The sequence below is a fragment of the Solanum pennellii genome, chromosome 11 (assembly GCF_001406875.1).
Source record: "Solanum pennellii chromosome 11, SPENNV200".
Lineage (NCBI taxonomy): Eukaryota > Viridiplantae > Streptophyta > Magnoliopsida > Solanales > Solanaceae > Solanum > Solanum pennellii.
In genome coordinates, this window is record NC_028647.1 from 4676666 (window position 1) to 4695077 (window position 18412).

Below are 18412 nucleotides of genomic sequence, written 5' to 3' on the forward strand. Positions count from 1 at the left end.
AACGAGTTGAGCGATTCGTTGACCAGTACGGGATGAATCGGATCGGAATTATCGAGACAAATACTCGATTCCGTCCTACCCACTATATACCGGGATGGAACCAAAACGGAATGGAATGGAACGGATGTGATAAACGGGACGACACATCTAGTTATTTCAAAAAATGATTTTTTGAGTTACGAAAAAATAAATATATTTTTTTGTTTTTTAAAAGTTTTAATTGATAGTTGTTAAATTTATAATGTAACTTTTTACTTATGTTTATTTTATAAGTAGCTTATAAAAAAAAGTTTACTTGTTAATTTTGCAGGTTAAGTCTAATTAAGTTTTCAAGACTGAAATCTTTTAAAGTTTATAAGTTATTACTTATTAATATGTTATAATTTATAATTTTATATTTATAACTTGTAATTAATTAACTTGAATATGTAACTTTAAAAATTCAATAAAAATATAAATTATAATTTATAAATATATAATATAAATTAATTAATAAATAATAATTAATCAAAATCCGACCAGATCGGAATCGCGATAAATCGGGATAAACCGGTACCGATATACTAGTACCAAATCGTGATTCCGTTCTATTTTGTGTACCAATTTACGGTGTCCCATTCCGTCCTGTAGCAATCGAACCGGACCGGTACCAGTACAACCCGGTCCATTGCCCAGCCTTAATTTTTAATGTTAAAATTAAGGTACTTTCCCAATTCCATCTCCCTCCATAGCCCCATGCCCTAGATTAGAACAAAATTCTTGATGTTTACAAATAGAAAAAGGGTTGATTCCATTATCAGCAATCTTCTTCATTGGTTAGCTTTAAGTCTTTTTCCACTATAATTTGGTTATCATTTCCCTCCTTTGATGAACTTACAATCTCTGAAAATAAGTGTATTTATCTTCTTATGTTTCAATACTCTGTTTTTAAGACTTGGAGGTGAATTTATGATTTTTAGAAAATGTATTGAGCATGAATTGATCCCAACTTGTCTAGGTAAATAACTCAACATTTTCAACGAAGTGCACCATTTAGTTTTATGAAGAGACCATGGGTTAATGTGTCCTATAATAAGCATAAATTGGCCCTTTTTGGTATTTGTATATGTTTGTTATGTCAATAAAAGTTACTTCCTTTATGTAGTTTTTGGTTTCAAAGCACAAGAATCTATTTATGTTTGTCCTGAAAATCTTACAAAAATAGTGTTTTTTGGATGGTTTAAATTCCAGCAGAGTTAGATGGTGGGTTTAGTAACTAGATATTTGTGCTGGTGGGAGGTAGTAGGTACATTGTGGCATAGTCGAGTTAAGTGCAAGTTGGCATAGGGAAGGGTTTAACATGTTCACTCGATTTTTTTTCCACGTCTACTGCAACTTAGAACTCTTTGGAGTGTGGTGTTCGTGTAGCATGTCATATTACTCCTGGCCCTGGGGTATTTTAATATGAAATCATGGTAGTTCATAGGGTTCTGTGAGGGACGAATAATTCTGGTTAGGAACTCGCAAAATGGTGATAGTTTAAGATATTTTTAACCTATTCACTCTTTCTCTTTACTGTTATAGGAGTCTTTCAGCCTTCCCCTTTATTTCTTCAGAAAATTGAGGCTAATTCTTTTCCACTCACTGTGTGTATATGTGTTTCTATGTCGTGTCCCACTTGGGGGTGAAAATTGAGGGTCTTCAGTTTTCTGGCATGTACTTTATAAAGTTACTCTCTTTCTCTGTCGTGTTCCCAGTGCGTCTCTTCTCATTCTCATCGTCATCTCACATAAACACGAAATCAAGAAAAAAATGAGTATCATTGTAAATTATCATAGATTTATGTGCCAGAGAACTTGTAATATTGTTTTTTTTATAGTTAATGGTAAAACACACACCTAAACTATAACTTTTTCTCAAGTTTCACACCCCAACTATTGGTTGTTCCCTTTTCTACATGAACTACCACTATCTATGTCTTAAAACACATCTTGAAGTTGTTTAAGCCAACTATCAGTTGTTCCTCTTTCCTTCTTGAACTATCACCATCTACACAACTAGGTGTGTTTTAATACATAAACGGTAATAATTAATGTAGGAAAAGGGAACACCTAATAGTTGAGGTGTAAAACTCGCGAATAAGTGATAGTCAAGTGTGCTTTTGATCATTATCACTATTTTTTACTTCAATTTTTGTTTGGCATAATGATGGCATGGGATGAGTTTAAAACATGGTCAGTGAGGATTCATATACCCAATCCCGACTTATTTGGGTTTCAGGCACACTGGTTGTTGTTAATCCACCAATACATATATGAAGTATTGATGAAAGGTGTTCATGTTAAGAATGCCATTAATCGATATCAAGAGATAGATATACATGGATTTATTTATTGGTAAATGTTGACACTGTTATCATACCATATGGGTACTTATGGTTAAGATTTCCAAGTTTATATTTCCTATGTTGATTTGGCATTGTGAATTGCCGTCTGTCCTGATAGTTTGGAGATTGCTTACTTCGTGTTATTGTCTAGTTACTACATGTTCTTGGCGATTTTTGTTGACAGTGTTCCTCTCGTTCTTATGTTGATTTGACAATGTGAATAGTTGTTATGTCCAAATGGAGATACCTTACTTCATATCATTGCTTATTTTCTACAGCTTCTTGGTGATCATTGTTATATGATGCCTCCTAAGGCAATAAAGCATCGTCGAAGTCTACTACCCGATGCCCTTAGCTACCTTCCTGATAACGTAATCGATGTCATTCTGTTGCGTTTACCTTGTGAAGATGCTTTGAGGACAAGCATCTTATCAAAGAAATGGAGGTATCACTGGTGTAGACTTATAGAGTTGAAGATTGATGAAACTCTTTGAAAAACAGAAAAGGATTTACTGAACCCTACTGCTAAATTACAAAGATTAAGCACCAGCTTTTGAGCCTTCATGAAGGACCCATTACTAAGTTTACCCTATATGTTGTTCATCTAGCAAATTGTCCGGACATCGACACCTTCATATATTTCCTCTCGAGGAATGACATTCAACATCTTGTACTTGACCTTTCACTTAGAAAGGAATACAAATTGCCTTCTTCACTTTTCACATGTTCACAGCTGAAGCATTTAAGTCTTGCTTATTGCTCAATACAACATCCATCAGCCTTTCAAGGATTTGATAATTTAATTAGACTGAATTTATTTCTTCTGACTTGCTGGAAAGTTTAATATCTCATTGCCCGTTGCTTGAGGAGTTGGAGCTGGATATCGCAGACAAGTCAGACACAATTGAAATTAATGCCCCCATGTTGAGATTGTTCAATCTCTCAGGCAATATAAGTTCTGTCTGCCTAAAGAATGTCCCTCGTCTGGTAAAAGTATTGTTGTATGGTGACTATATTAAAGAAGAGGATCTTGATTTTGCAAAGCTTTCCGAGTGTTGTCCTGCTCTCGAGCACCTTCTCTTTTCCTCCTTTGCTTCCGAGGTAAATATTGCTTGATGACTTCATTAATATGCACTTTAGTGGATGAAATTTCATTTGGGCTGACTTTATCTTGATTTTCGGTATTTGTTTCCCAGTTCTCTGCTGGAGCAGGATATGAAGCACCAACAAGACTTCAGTTTAATCTTAACAGCGTCAAACGCTTTTACCTGCCTGGCATTAAGCTGGTGGAATTATATAACCTCTCATATGCTCTTTGCTTGATTAGAAGTTTCCCGTATTTAGAATATCTCGAAATACAGGTTCTTAGTACTTTTGCTCTTCTAGTTTCTTTCTTTCTTTCGTTCCTCATTAATCTGTGAGTTGACTTCTCGTTATCTTTCTTAGATTCATGAATATGGATTTGACTATGAAGATGAAGATATGAACCTATTCCGGAACGCCTTGAGCTACCCCTTGAGCTCAAACATTTATGGGACGTGACATTTAATCACCTCAAGGAAGTTAAGCTAGGCTGCTTAACAGGAACAACATCTGAGTTGCTGCTTATCAAATTTTTGTTAGCCGAGTCCCCCCAGTGTTGGAGAGAATGCTAATTGATCGACAGTATCTTGATCATGAACTTCTCGACACAAGATTACAAATATTCTCGGAGATATCAAGTTTTTCGCGTGCATCACCTAAAGCAGAAGTTGTCTACATAGGTTTGCGCAGATCTTATTCTTACTAGTTAAACTATTGAAAAGAGAGAAACAAACATTTATGTAGTAATATAACAATGTTTATTTCAATATTATGTGGTGGGTTGCAATGTGTTTGAGAACATAGACATACTTTTCCCCCCACAGTTTGAGCCAAAAGTGTAGTATGAATACTCTATGATGTGTTTAGGTACTTAATCAAGTGCTTAAATGTACATTAACTTTATGGAATGGTAATCAAGAGTCTAATGTTCGAAACTGAGTTGTCTTTATTAGTGAATGTTTTACCACAATGTGGGGTTTCTTTTTCAATGTGAATTCAAATTCAGTCGTTTCGATGGAAATACACCCGTTAGATGAGACCCAATAAGAAAAGACTTTTCATTTGCTTAGATCTAATACTTCTTTTATTTGTCCACAATGAACTTGACATTTCGTTTTAAAAGAATAACAAATGAAATGCTTATTTTTACCATAATACCCCTAACTAATATACTCTCTCTGATCATTTTACATTTGTCATATTGTGCTTTTCGAAAGTCTATTTGATGATTTTTTTAAAGTTAAATTAGATTACGTTAATTCGATATTATTTTTTTAAACAAGTTAGATATTAAAATACTATACGAAAAGTACTATAAATTGCAATCTTTTGTGTATCAATATAATGATAATATACCTTCGTAAAATATTAATCAAAATTTTTATAGTTCGACTTTAATAATAAAAGAGATCATGATAATTAATTATGGACAGAGAGCGTAATTGGGAAGACATTTTCGGGAATACTTGATATAAATTTTGGCCGAAGAGGTGTTTGACAAAAGGCCAAAGAGAAGAAAAAAAAGGCGGATTCCATCATCAACTAAATTCTATGTAAGCTTTAAATCTTCTCCCACTATATTTTTTCTGTGTTTTTATCATTTCTTTCCATTTGTGTATGTGTATTTTTTGTTAAATCAATTAAAGTTACTTCCTTTACACAGTTTTTTGTTAAAGCATAAGAAGATATTTACGTTTTGTCCCCAAAATCTGATTGTTTCTTGAAGGTACTAATTCTTGCTGAGATAGTGTGATTCTAAGTTCCTATAGAGGCTAACTTTTAGGGTGTGTTTTTGGTACAAAGGTAAGTGGGGTTCTTTCTTATTATGTGTTATTAAGTAAATAAGCAGAAAATCTTGTTCCAAAAGCATTTATATATAATCTAGAGAAACACTATTGTGGTTAGGGATTGACAGTGGCGGATCCACGATTATTATTAAGGGGTGTCAATTGTTGTACTAAAAAATTTAATTATGAGACTAGTAGGGTTTGAACACACGACCTCTGGAATTTTCACAACACGTTAACCACTATATTAAACTTTTAACTTGTGTCAATACTTGTACATATATTTATTAGACCAAAATTTGACCTCTATATACAACGTAATTTTTCGATGACACCCCTACCCGAGGGTGGGGGTGGGGTGTGCTGGAAGGTGAGTATTAGACAATTAGTGTGGATTGACACTTACAAAAGTTGTTTTCCCTACTTTCGCTAGTGAAGTCATTTTCCTCAATTTTAAGGAACCTGTTTCTCTAGGGAAAATGTTTTCCAAACTTTTGACCAACTAAACAGGAGAAAATTGGAAACTACATACCAAACACACCTTTAATGGAAGGTGTTCATTCTGTGAGAATGCAAGTAATGGATATTAAGCTATGTTACATGGATTTTCTTACTAGTAGATACTCAGTCTGGGTATGTCAAGTGTATTTATCCTTCTGATTTTTGGTGTTTCTTGAAGAATTTGCACGAAATACCCAAGCTAATATCCTGCCGTTCAATATAGGTATCTCAAGGCAAATTGCAACGTAGGTATTAAAAGGAGATTGTTAACTGATTTCAACATGAATGGACCTTAGTTTGTTATGTTAGTTTGACCATGTGAATAGATGTACTATCCAGATATTTTGTGAGTCCTTACTTCGTATTATTATTTATCTCTACAGAATTTTAGTAACTAATATTGTAAGTGTTCTTTTCGTTCTTATGTTGATTGGAAAATGTGTATATAAATTCCATCCACATTATTTGGAGATCCTTACTTTGTATTATTGCTTATTTTCTACAGGTTCTTGGTGATTTTTGATATATGATGCCTCCTAAAGGCAGAAAGCATTATCTAAGTTTACTTCCTGACGTTCTTAGCTACCTTCCTGATAATATAACCGATGTCATTCGATGCATTTGCCGTGTGAAGATGCTGTGAAAACAAGTATCCTATCAAAAAAAATGGAGGTATCACTGGTGTAGACTTACAGAGTTGAAGCTTGATGAATCTCTTTGAAAAAAAAAAAGGATTTACTGAACCCTACAGTTAAATTTACAAAGATTATCTACCAGCTTTTGACAGTTCATGAAGGACCCATTACTAAGTTTACCCTCAATGTTGCTCATCTAGAAAGTTGTCCTGAGATCGATAACTTCATATGTTTCCTCTCGAGAAATGACATCCAACATCTTGTACTTCACCTCCCGCTTGGGAAGATGTACAAATTGCCTTCTGCACTTTTCACATGTTCGCAGTTGAGGCATCTCAATCTTCATAATTGCTCTATACATCATCCATCAGCCTTTCAAAGGATTCAATAAGTTAATTAGCCTGGAACTATGTGGAGTCACAATTTCTTCTGAAGTGCTGGAAAGTTTAATATCTCATTGCCCATTGCTTGAGCAGTTGGTACTGATATTTAATATCTCATTGCCCATTGCTTGAGCAGTTGGTACTGATATCCCAGAAAATTCGAAGACAGTTGAAATTAATGCCCCCATGTTGAGTTCGTTCAATTTCTCAGGCAATATAAGTTTTATATGCCTAAAGAATGTCCCTTCTGGTAAAAGCATCTTTGGAGTGTGACTATATTAAGGCAGAGGAACTTGATTTTGGAAAGGTTTTCGAGTCTTGTTCTGCTCTCGAGTACCTCCTCTTTAACCTCTTCAATTCTGGGGTAAATGCTGCTCTATGACTTCATTGTTATGCAGTTTAGCAGATGTAATTTCTTTTATGCTTACTTAATCTTGAATTTTTGTAATATTTTCTTAGTTCTTTGCTGAAGAAGGTTTTGAAGTACCAACAAGGCTTCCCTTTGATCTTAACAGTGTCAAGCGACTTTACTTGCCTAATATTATGCTGATTGAACCATCATATGAGCTCTCATATGCTCTTTGCTTGATAAGAAGCTTCCCATATTTAGAGTATCTCGAAATTGAGGTTCTTCTTAGTGCTTTGATTCTTTGCATAATTCTTAATCCTCAATAATATGACAGTTGACTTCTTCTTGTCTTTCTTAGGTTGACTGTGAGGATGACGAGGATGAGAGTATTCTAGAATGCTTAAAACTCGAACATTTCTCAAACATGACATTTAATCACCTCAGGGAAGTTAAGTTGGGATGATTTGTAGGAACCACACCTGAGATGCAACTCATCAAGCTTTTGTTAGCCAAGTTCCCTGTGTTGCTGGAAATACTAATTGATACACGTTATCTATATGATAAACCTCTTGACACAAGATCAAAAATATTTGCCAAGGTCTCAAATTATTTGCGGGCATCACCTAAAGCAGAAGTAGTCTACATAGATTTTTAAGCAGATCGATTTTTGGCTTAGAAGTTGAAATTGAAATGAGAGAAACAAGGCTGATGTATAACTGTATGTTTTGCTTGGGAACATGAGCATTGTTAGATGGATGTTTTGATTAGTTTGTTCTGTAATAACACTGTCACTACTTGTTTTAAGTATTTTTACATGTACTGCTTGCGCATGAATGCATTATTGAATATGTATTACACATGAATTGACACTGTGATGGCTTATTGAGGCTGGTGCGTATAATTAGCTTTGTGTTTGTAAGCTCTTGCCTGCTTGCACTATTGTTTCAACCATTTATTGTTTAACTAACCCTTGATTAGCAAAGAGCTGCAGAAACTAAAATTATGAGTTTGTTATAGAACCTATGAGATTGATAACTTCATATGTGGCATACAGGATCTTGTTCTTCACCTTTCATTTAGAAAGTTATACAAAATTGCCTTCTTCACTTTTCACGTGTTTGCAGCTGAGATGTCTAAACCTTCATAATTGCTCAATACATCATCCATGGGCTTTTCAAGGTTTTGATAAGTTAATTAGCCTTGAACTATGCAGAGTAACAATTTCTTCTGAATTGCTGGAAATTTTATTATCTCATTTCCCGTTGCATGAGCAGTTGATGCTGGATATCCCAAAATTCTAAACATTATTGAAGTTGATCCCCCATGCTGTGATTGTTTGATTTCACTGGCAATATAAGTTCTCTGCCTAAAGAATGTCCCTCTTCTGGTAAAAGTTCTCTGTCAGGTTACGATATGAAGGCAGAGGTATTGATTTTGAAAAGGTTTTCGAGTCTTGTTCTTCTCTCGACCACCTCCTCGTCAAATTCCTTAATATCTGGGTAAATGTTGCTTCATGACTTCATTGTTATGCACTTTAGCAGATGGAACTTCTTTTGGGCTAACTAATCTTGAATTTGTTTAAATTTTTCCTAGTTAGTTGCTGAAGAAGGATATGAAGCTCCAACTAGGCTTCCGTTTGATCCTAACAGTGCCAAACGATGTTACCTGCCTGAAACTATCGTGTTGGAATCATATGAGCTCTCTTTTTCTCTTTGCTTGATAAGAAGTTTCCTATTCTTAGAATATCTCGAAATTAAGGTTCTTAATGCTGACTCTTCTCTTTCTTTCTTATTTGTTGATTATTTTCATACTTCTTAGTTCCTCAATAATTTGAGAATTGACTTCTTGTTATCTTTCTTAGGTTCACTGTGGAGATGAAGAGGATGATTGTATTCTAGAATGCCTTGAACTCGGACGTTTCTCAGATGTGACATTAAATCACCTCAGGGAAGTTAAGCTGGAATGCTTTGGAGGAACCACGATGCAACTTGTCAAGCTTTTTTTAGCCATGTCCCTGGTGTTGGTGGGAATGCTAATTGATACATGTGTTCTACCCCTTGACACGAGGTCAATATATTTGCTGAGGTATCAAAATTTTTTTTTGTGCATCACCTAAAGCAGTAGTAGTCTACATTGATTAATTAGATCACAACCTTTGGGCTAGAAGTTAACAAATTTAAAAGAGAGACTAAAACTTTGATATAGTAGGGGTCTATAACACTGTGTTTTACCTTGCCGTAAGCATTGTTGGATGGATGTTTTGATCAGTTTGTTCTGTAATAACAATGTCATACATGTTTAAGGATAATTACTTTCAGTGCCTGCTCTTGATTTTGTTATGGAAGATACACCCTGTTATCGGTAAAAAGTTACATGGTCTGGATACCTTCTTGAATCTCTAAATTTCTTGTTTCTGAAAGTTTTAAGTATCACAATTCACTAACAATGCAAGAAAATAAGGAAATGCATCATTAATTTTTTTTGTTATAACCATCGATCTGGTATCTACTGGTCTGACAAATTATGATTGGTAAATACTACCTGGCAACAGAAGTCAATTAAACTTATTAGTAAGTGATATTGATCAAAGTTGTTGATTTCAAAATCCTAAATTTTGGAATATTATTGTTAGTGATGATGTTGTCCAAGATAATTTTTTTTAAAAAAAGTAAGAAAGAAGATATTTTTGCTAGTCTTCCTATTTTTATGACGAGTAGGGAAAGAAATGAAAGACTTTCCATTTACCGACAAACTTGTAGGGATCAACATGCATTGTGGTGGAATGGTTGAGTATCACTGGTTTGAATCTTAGTTATGGAAAAAATTACTTTCAAGAAACAATCTTTTTTCCTATTTTACCCTTGAACATTTATTTCCTAAAACCTTTACCAAGAATATAATGATCAATTTTAGCTATTCAATGCTTAATATTGGGATTGGCAGGCTTCACACCTCTCATTAAAAAAGTTTGCCCCTTTTGTTCCTCTCAAATTCCGAATTGTATGTTGTTTCTTTTGTGTGACTTTTCTGTTTTTGTAGTATAAGTTAGTAGTTGAGTTCCCGTTGTAGTTCAGATTTTATAGTTTAGTGTTTATATACTTAGAAACACAAAGGAATGAGGATAGTTTTTTGTTAGCACAAAATAGAAGCTGACTGATCTAATTGCGAGTAGCTAGAATGCACCTTTATGTCTTGTGTTGATTTGAGAAGATTCCCTACTTCGTATTGTTATTTATTTTCTACAGGTTCTTGGTGATTCTTGTTTTAAGTGATCATTCCGTTCTTTTGTTTATTGTGCAGATAGAAATAATGTATATTTAGATTGTTCTGTAATGATATTGTCATTACATTAATGATTTGGAAACTAAGTTATTTCTGTTAATTACCAAAAGAGATCAATGCAAAACCACTTCTTAGTGTACAACTTAAATAGCTGTCTAAGTGATCAAAGCTCAACAAGGGGAAAATACTATCTGCCTCTAAGAAAAAAATGTGAAGAGGAAGGCTCACTTCTTTTTTATACATAGAATAGTCAACTTGTAATATATTATCCTCAATTTTAAAATAAAAATAAAACAAGTATAGTCACATTGTAATTATTCTATCAAAATATGGACTACTTTACCAATGGCAGATGATGTCGACATGAATGTCCGATATGGTAGAATATTCATGTGGGACTTCGTCAGATTTTACACGTATGATTCATGTTTCTTCTATTTCTCCAAGTAAAGCTCTTCGCATCGCAATGCCTATTGTGCCGGTTTGGTGTTTCATAAGTGGAGATAGAATAAAGCGTCCATGTAAGTGTGTGCCAATAGGTCGGACATAGAAATACCCCACCCCCACCTCCACCCCACACATAATACACGCTATTTTCACTTTTCTCTTTCCCCTTCATCCAAATAAAACCCCTCACTGTCTCAATTCCTCTTTTCCTTCAACAGCTGAAGCACACAAAAAGAACAAGGGTATTTCAGATCAATCCCAAGTGTTCGTAAGCTTCAAATCTACTTTAATTGCTGTTATGGTAGCTGAATTTATACAGGTTCTTTAGTTTTTTTTTTTATGATCATGGTGTTCGGGCCAACTTTCGTTGTTTCGCACACCTTGGCAAATTTCACGGGATGCTAGGACAGATGGGTTTTTTTGCCTACGTTGGGATTTGAACCTGAGACCCATGCTCTAGGGTTTCTTTCTTTTTAGCATTCTCTTGTTTTCTTCTTCAGAAAATTGAGGCTAATTCTTTCCCACTCAATGTGTGTATATGTGTTTCTATGTGCTGTGGAATTTGGGACTGAAAATTGGGGGTCTTTAGTCTCCTCTTTATGTGTGTTCACTTTTGAACTTGTGTTTTAAGTATAATTTCTTGATATTCTTTGTCACATACATTCTTCTATGTAATTGTCGAGGAAATGGTTCAACATAACCCTGCAAAGATCTGTTTTTTTCTTCTCTTCTAGCAACCAGCCAAGAGAAACACTTTACCTTCGTTGGCACCTTGTTCCTCCAAATCTGTTTCCATGGGCCAAGCTTACCACCTGGATGCTCCTTCATCTCCTTAATATATAGCTTGTTAACAGAAAGGCTTCCATCTCTAGAGTGTTTCAATATGATAGAATCTTTTTCTGCTGATAACCCATTGAGAACATGTAATAGCTCAGCCACTCTCCCAATCTCCCAGTCATTTAAATGCCTTCTAAATACAATATTCCATCCATGAATAGACCATACCTCAGCCACTGTTTCTTCCGGATTGGTACACAAGAAGAATAGGTCAGGAAATAAGGCCATCAGTGCCTCATGTCCATTATCTCAGGGCATATTAGAATATCCATATAACATAGATATTACGAGGACATAGTTGACTGATTTCAACAAGAATGCACCTTTATTTTCTATGTAGATTTGGCATTCTGAATAGCGGTTCTATCGAGATAGTTTGGAGATCCCTTTGCATTATTGTTTAGACTTTAGTTACTACAGGTTCTTGGTGATTATTGTTTGAAGTGTTCCTTTCGTTCTTATGTTGATTTGACAATGTGAATAGCAGTTCTTTGCTTGTTTAATCTCAAAAAATGTGAATAGCAGTTCTGTCCAGATAATTTGGAGATCCCTTACTTTGTATTGTTGCTTATTTTTTCTTACAGGTTCTTGATGATTATTGGTAAATGATGCCTCCTAATGAAAGAAACCCTTGTCAAAGTTTAACTCCTGACATCCTCACTGACCTTCCTAATGATGTAATCGATATCATTCTGATGGGGTTGCCTTCTAAAGAAGCTGTGAGGACAAGCATCTTATCTAAAAGGTGGAGGTATCACTGGTGTCGACTTACAAAGTTGACACTAGATAGGTCTCTTTGGAGAACGGAAAACGATTTACTGAACCCTACAGATAAGTTTACAGAGATTACCTCCCAGATTTCAACCCTTCTTGAAGGACCCCTGATTGACTTTACCCTCGATGTTGCTGATCTAGAAAGCTGCCCTGACATTGGCAGCTTCATATATTTCGTCTTGAGGAATAATATTGAACGTCTTGTTCTTTACCTTCCCGAGGATAGCAAATTGCCTATGTCAGTTTTCACATGTTCACAACTGAGGCATCTAAGTCTTGATAATTGCTCAATACATCATCCAGGGGCCTTTGAAGGATTTGATAAGTTAATTAGCCTCCAACTGTGTGAAGTAACAATTTCTTCTGAATTGCTGGAGAGTATTATATCTCATTGCCCGTTGCTTGAGCTGTTGGTGCTGCATATCCCAAAACTTTTAGACACAATTGAAATTGATGCCCCCATGCTGAGTTGGTTTTATTTCACAGGCAATATTAGTTCTGTCTGCCTAAAGAATGTCCCTCTCCTGGTAGAAGTATCTCTGACTGGTGAGCAGATAATGAAAAAGGATCTTGATTTTGCAAAGGTTTTCAATTCTTGTTCTGCTATCAAGTACCTCAGCTTGAATATCTCTTGTTACTGGGTAAATGTTGTTTCATGATTCCCTTGTTATGTTACTTTAGCGGATTGAATTTCTTTTGGGCTGACATAATCTTGAATTTTGCTAATATTTTCTTAGGGATCTGCTCAAAAGGGATATGAAGCACCAAGGCTTCCCTTTGATCTGAACAGTGTCAAACGGTTTGACCTGCTTGAACTTGAGCTGGTGGATGCATATGAGCTCTCATTGTCTATTAACTTGCTTAGAAGTTTCCCGTACTTGGAACATCTTGAAATTGATGTTAGTAGTGCTGATTCTTCCCTTCTTTCTTATTTAGTGGTGTTTTTTCGTACTTGTAAGATCCTCAATAACCTGAGAAATGTCTTCTTTGTTATCTTTCCCAGGTTTTCCATGAAGATGAAGATAGTGGTACTGAAGAATCCGATGAACTTAAAGGTCTGTCAGACGTGACATTTAGTCACCTCAGGGAAATTAGGGTATACGCCATTGATGGAAGAACATCTGAGATGCAGCTTATCAAGCTTTTGTTAGCCAATTCCCCGGTGTTGGAGAAAATGCTAATTGATCAACGTCTTCTAGATCTTGACACAAGACTAAAAGTATTCGCTGAGGTATCAAATTATTCGCGTGCATCACCTGAAGCAGAAGTTCTCTACGTGGATTGGATGAGATATCGATTTTTTTAAACCCGTCCCCAGAAGCTCCCACCTTTTTGCTCTCTTTGATGACTCCAATCCACAACCGTAGGATTGGAGATGGAGGATGCTTGAATTCCTTAGAGTTTTAAGGTGGAGGATGCTTATCATCCGAGGAACCCTTCTTGTCAACGTGACTTGCACAATAATAGACATTGGTGGTATATTTAGCCCAATGTGTGATTTACATAAATCCCTTAAGTTTCATCTATAGCCAATCTCCTATATCTACCAAATCCGTAATGTCATTGTCGGTTAATTCTTTAATGTAATTCAAATTGCCTATGTCCTAGTTGTTAATAAAGTTGTTGAGAACTCCGAGTTCTCAGGTTTGAAACTCAGGTAGAGACAAAAAATACTGCGTGATTCTTTTCATTTATCCTAATTTTGGTGTGATAATTTATTGTTTGTGGCAGGTGACAAACATTTCCGCTATATATTTTTATATTTGATAGTTCAAATTGCCTCTAAATTCACCTAAATTATTGTTAAATGCTTTAACTATGCGTTTACAAAAAGATAAATCGTACTCCCTCCGTTTAAAAGAGGATTACCTAGTTTGACATCAAACGGAGTTTAAGAAATGAAAGAAGATTTTTTAATCTTGTGGTTCTAAATTAAAGTTATGTCAAATGTACCAAAACGCCTTTTAATCTTGTGGTTTTAAACATGTCATGAAAAGTTAAAATTAAAATGTTGCCATAAAAGAAAAGAAAACATTCTTTTTGAAACAAACTAAAAAGGAAATAGAAATATTTTTTTATGAAATACCTTAATTTGTACTATGTACTTTAGAAATTAAAAAGGTTCAAAATTACATTACACTTGAAAATAATTTGAAAAAAAATTATGTGGCTAGAACTGAATTATGAAACTAAATTACCTAGGTTAAAAAAAAAAAACTAATTTTGAGGTTTTCATTTACCCTAGCTAGAACTGAAGCATTTCACAGAACTCAGAAGTAATCTTGTTCCTTGGTAAGCTTTAAAATCTTTGTTCCATTATTGTTTGGTTATTTGTCTGTGTTTTTATCATTACTTTCCCTTTTGGATGAACTTACAGTCCCTGAAACTAAGTGTATATATCTATTATTTTATTCTGTTTCAAGTTATTGGTTTCCTTTTGGATATATGTATGTGTTCATTAAATCAATAAAAGTTACATAAAAAAGTGTTCTTTGAAGGTTCAGATTCCAGGTGAGTCAATAAAAATAGGTATGATGTGAAATGTTCAGCTTTCATTGTGTTTTTTACTCAGGTTCTGTGATGGGGTTGCTTTAAGTATGTGGAAATCTTGAAACCCATAGTGATAGATTGTTTTCACTGTGTTGTCTGACTTGATAGTTCTACTAACGTTGGCTTATTGTTAGTAATGGTTGGTGGGGATGGGGGTCAGGGTGGTGGTGGTGATTTTTCATATGATAGACGATATGCTTGTTGGAATTGATGTTTAGGTAGTTCTTTGTTTTTGTTGTTGTTGACAAGGGAAACTGCTGTTGTTATCCTTTGGACGTGCACAGGGTAAACCTCACTCCTATGCAATAGCCTGCAAACCACATAAGAGAGGTAAAACACATAAGGCAAGCCATGACCGACGAGCTCGACCCAAAAGAAAACCCCCTTGTTGTCGCAAGCAAAGAATTTCAAACTTGGACCCCCATTATGGAAGTCCCAAGCCAAACCATCTGACCTAACCCGAAGGGTAGATGTTTAGGCAGTTCTTTATTAGTGGGATTTGCCAATCTTCTCTTGGAAGTTCTGTATTAGTGGGCAGGTTATGTCGGTAGACTTGGAAGAATAGAAGGCAGACCCAAGGCAATATTACAAATGCAAAATTTGATAATATTTAATGAAAGTCGCACTCTATGAATTGAAATAAGGTTGGCTGTTTGGAACAAATTGAACATTCTTTATATAGGGTCCAAATCACTCTTTTGGTAATCAAATACAGCAGCAACCCATCCTGTGTAATCCCACAAGTGGGGTTTGTGGAGGGGGTTGTGTGTATGCAGACTTTACCCCCTTAGCTTGGGAGGTGGAGAGGTTGTTTCCAATAAATCATCAGCTCACGTCTCTTGGTAATCATATAGATTGATAAACATAAAGACATGATGGTAGACAGGAATCTGAAACAAAAATGCATGTTTATTAAGTGGTGAAAGTTATTTTAATTTTTACCACTAAACATAATGAGCTATTCACTTATGTCTATCCTTATTTTTTATTTTATTGAAATGGTAAGTATTATTGATATAGTACAACGATTGTGCCTTAACCCTATAGAACAGCTGCCACTCTAATAGGTGGTTCGTGGTTGATAGTCTTGATGCGTCCATCAGATATAACATTTCTTGCAGAACCGTTAGCCTCTCGTTTTTCAAATTATCTTGTGAATAAGACATGCTCCTTTGGACACCAACCACATAAAACACACAACCTTGTAGAAGAATTGGAACTTACAAATAGATCTTTCTAGTTCCTTGGTAAGCATTAAATCTTTCTTCCATTATTTTTCCCTTTCCAATAACAGATCTGTATAATCCCCTGGATTCATGAAGTATTTATGGAAGTTATTCTTGCTTTTAAAGACTGCGATTCATTGGTTTTACGAGGAGTTGGATGATTATTGTCTGTGTGCTACGTGCGGATAATTTGGTGATAACATACCTTTGTGTTCTTGTTTATTTTCTGCAGATTCCCATTGGCACTGTATGATGCCACCTGAGAGAAGAAAGAGTGGTCGTCACAGGTCATCTATTGATCGACTAAGCAACCTTCCAAAGAATGTTATCAATTCCATCCTGATGCGTTTGCCTTTGCAAGATGCTGTAATGACAAGCATCTTATCGAAGAAATGGAGGTATAAATGGTGCAGCATTCCACAGTTGACACTTGATGATAAACTTTGGGAGGAGACACGTGCCTTACTATCCCCTTCTATTAAGTTTACAAAAATTCTGTACCAGATTTTGACCCTTCATTCAGGACCACTTACTAAGTTTACCCTCTCCATTTCTTCACTGAGAAAGTATCTTAAGATTAATAGTTTGATATATTTCCTCTCTAGGAATGACATTCAGGATCTTGTTCTTAAATTTTCGGAGTGGAACCGATACAGATTGCCACCTTCATTTTTCGTGTGTTCTCAGTTGAGGCATTTGACTCTCCAAAATTGTGTAATATGCCCTCCACCAGCCTTCAAAGGATTTGATATGTTAAATAGCCTGAATCTGTGTGACGCGACTATTTCTTCCAAACTACTAGAAAGTTTAATCTCTTGTAGCCCCTTGCTAGAGAAGTTGGTGTTGAAAATTTCAGATACTGCAGACCACCTTCAAATAAACGCTCCCAATTTGAGATCCTTTGACTTCACAGGCTGCATAAAATATATTTCTTTTAGGAGTGTTCCTCTTCTTTCTAAACTTTCTCTTCCGTGCCAAAAATCTATTGAGGAATCAGAAAAATGTGATTTTGACAAATTTTTTCAGTTACTTTCTGCTCTTGAGCATCTCTACTTGGCAAATGGAAGTGACCAGGTAAATATTGCTTCACACCTTCACTGTAATGCGTTTCCATTGAAGTACCATCCTTTGGAATTTGAGTCATCCTGATTTTTGCACTTTCATTGTAGTTCTTGGTTACAGGTGCAGCTGAAATCCCAAGAAGACTTTCCTCTCCTCTTAACTATCTTAAACGTTTTAACATAACTCTGCATGGATTAGCTGATTTTTTCGTTGCTCTTTGCTTGATACAAAGCTCCCCATACATACAAGATATTGAAATGGAGGTTAGTAGTGATAATTATATTTTTCTTTTTTCTTCTGTATGTGTTATTCACGTGTAGTGATGACTTCCTTAATTTCTTTATCTTTCTTAGGTATATTACTCGAGGTATTATATGTCAGAAAAACTTGAGGCTTCTAATGAAGTTGATGAAGTTCTCGCAAGTTTTACAAATGTGACATTGAATCACCTTAGGACAGTTCAGCTTGGACGAGTAGAAGGCATAAAGGTCGAATTGCAGCTTATCAAGCTTCTATTGACCAAATCTCCTATGCTGGTGAGAATGCTAATTGATCCATCGCTTGGTGATAACTATGATGCAAGAAGAGACAAGATAATAGCAGCAACAACAATTCAGCGGGCATCAAGTAAAGCTAATGTGGTTGTATCTGATGCATATGAAGATTATCGAGACATGACTCCCTAGTATCTGCTTGATTTTTGCCAGATCGATAAGAAGAATTGAAATTCAAAATTCTTGTTTGTAATCATTACAGTGCTAAGGGTTTATATTTCATTCCTTTTTCTTGAACGATCTATGAAATGAAACCTGGATATGAATCTACACTATGGTGCTTTATTTTCAAAGAACTGTGATTAAATGTGATATCCTTTAGGCATTTACCATAACAATTGTTATGTTTCTTTTCTTAATCATAGAGATGTCTGAATGACTGCAAAGTTCGAAAGTGTCTTTTTTCTAGGCCGCTCTTTATATTTGGTATCTTGCTTAAGGTTTGTGTACATCTTATCCCCTCCCCTCTGAACTTCGTGTGAGAGTACATGTATGTTGTTGTTTCATATATATTTGTATATATAGTTTCTTGTGTTACAAGTGAAAGAATAGACCTAGTTGGTTTGGTTAGGGGGGT

At 35.3% G+C, this 18412-nt stretch overlaps 1 protein-coding gene and 1 pseudogene across 11 annotated transcripts; both read left to right on the forward strand.

The window, feature by feature from the left end:
* The first annotated feature begins 690 nt into the window (after positions 1-690).
* Positions 691-14157, forward strand: LOC107004553 (F-box/FBD/LRR-repeat protein At1g13570-like). 10 transcript variants are annotated; one of them, XM_027913019.1, is made up of 13 exons: positions 691-815; positions 2644-3466; positions 3562-3726; positions 3812-4128; positions 4882-5001; positions 6242-7118; positions 7214-7381; positions 7462-8602; positions 8697-8861; positions 8965-9188; positions 12254-13084; positions 13181-13342; positions 13447-14157. In XM_027913019.1, the coding sequence occupies exons 11-13, from the start codon at positions 12275-12277 to the stop codon at positions 13747-13749; spliced, it is 1275 nt and encodes a 424-aa protein (XP_027768820.1). In that variant the 5' UTR covers positions 691-815; positions 2644-3466; positions 3562-3726; positions 3812-4128; positions 4882-5001; positions 6242-7118; positions 7214-7381; positions 7462-8602; positions 8697-8861; positions 8965-9188; positions 12254-12274; the 3' UTR covers positions 13750-14157. The 10 variants fall into 10 exon arrangements, with proteins under 10 accessions (XP_027768820.1, XP_027768823.1, XP_015058276.1 ...); XM_027913022.1 differs by having other exon boundaries at positions 7270-7381; XM_015202790.2 differs by having other exon boundaries at positions 7214-8602.
* Positions 14158-16247: 2090 nt separating this feature from the next.
* Positions 16248-18164, forward strand: LOC107003258 (annotated as a pseudogene). The gene is made up of 3 exons (XR_003575060.1): positions 16248-17293; positions 17389-17544; positions 17635-18164. The product of XR_003575060.1 is annotated as an F-box/FBD/LRR-repeat protein At1g13570-like (transcript).
* The last annotated feature ends 248 nt before the right edge of the window (positions 18165-18412 follow it).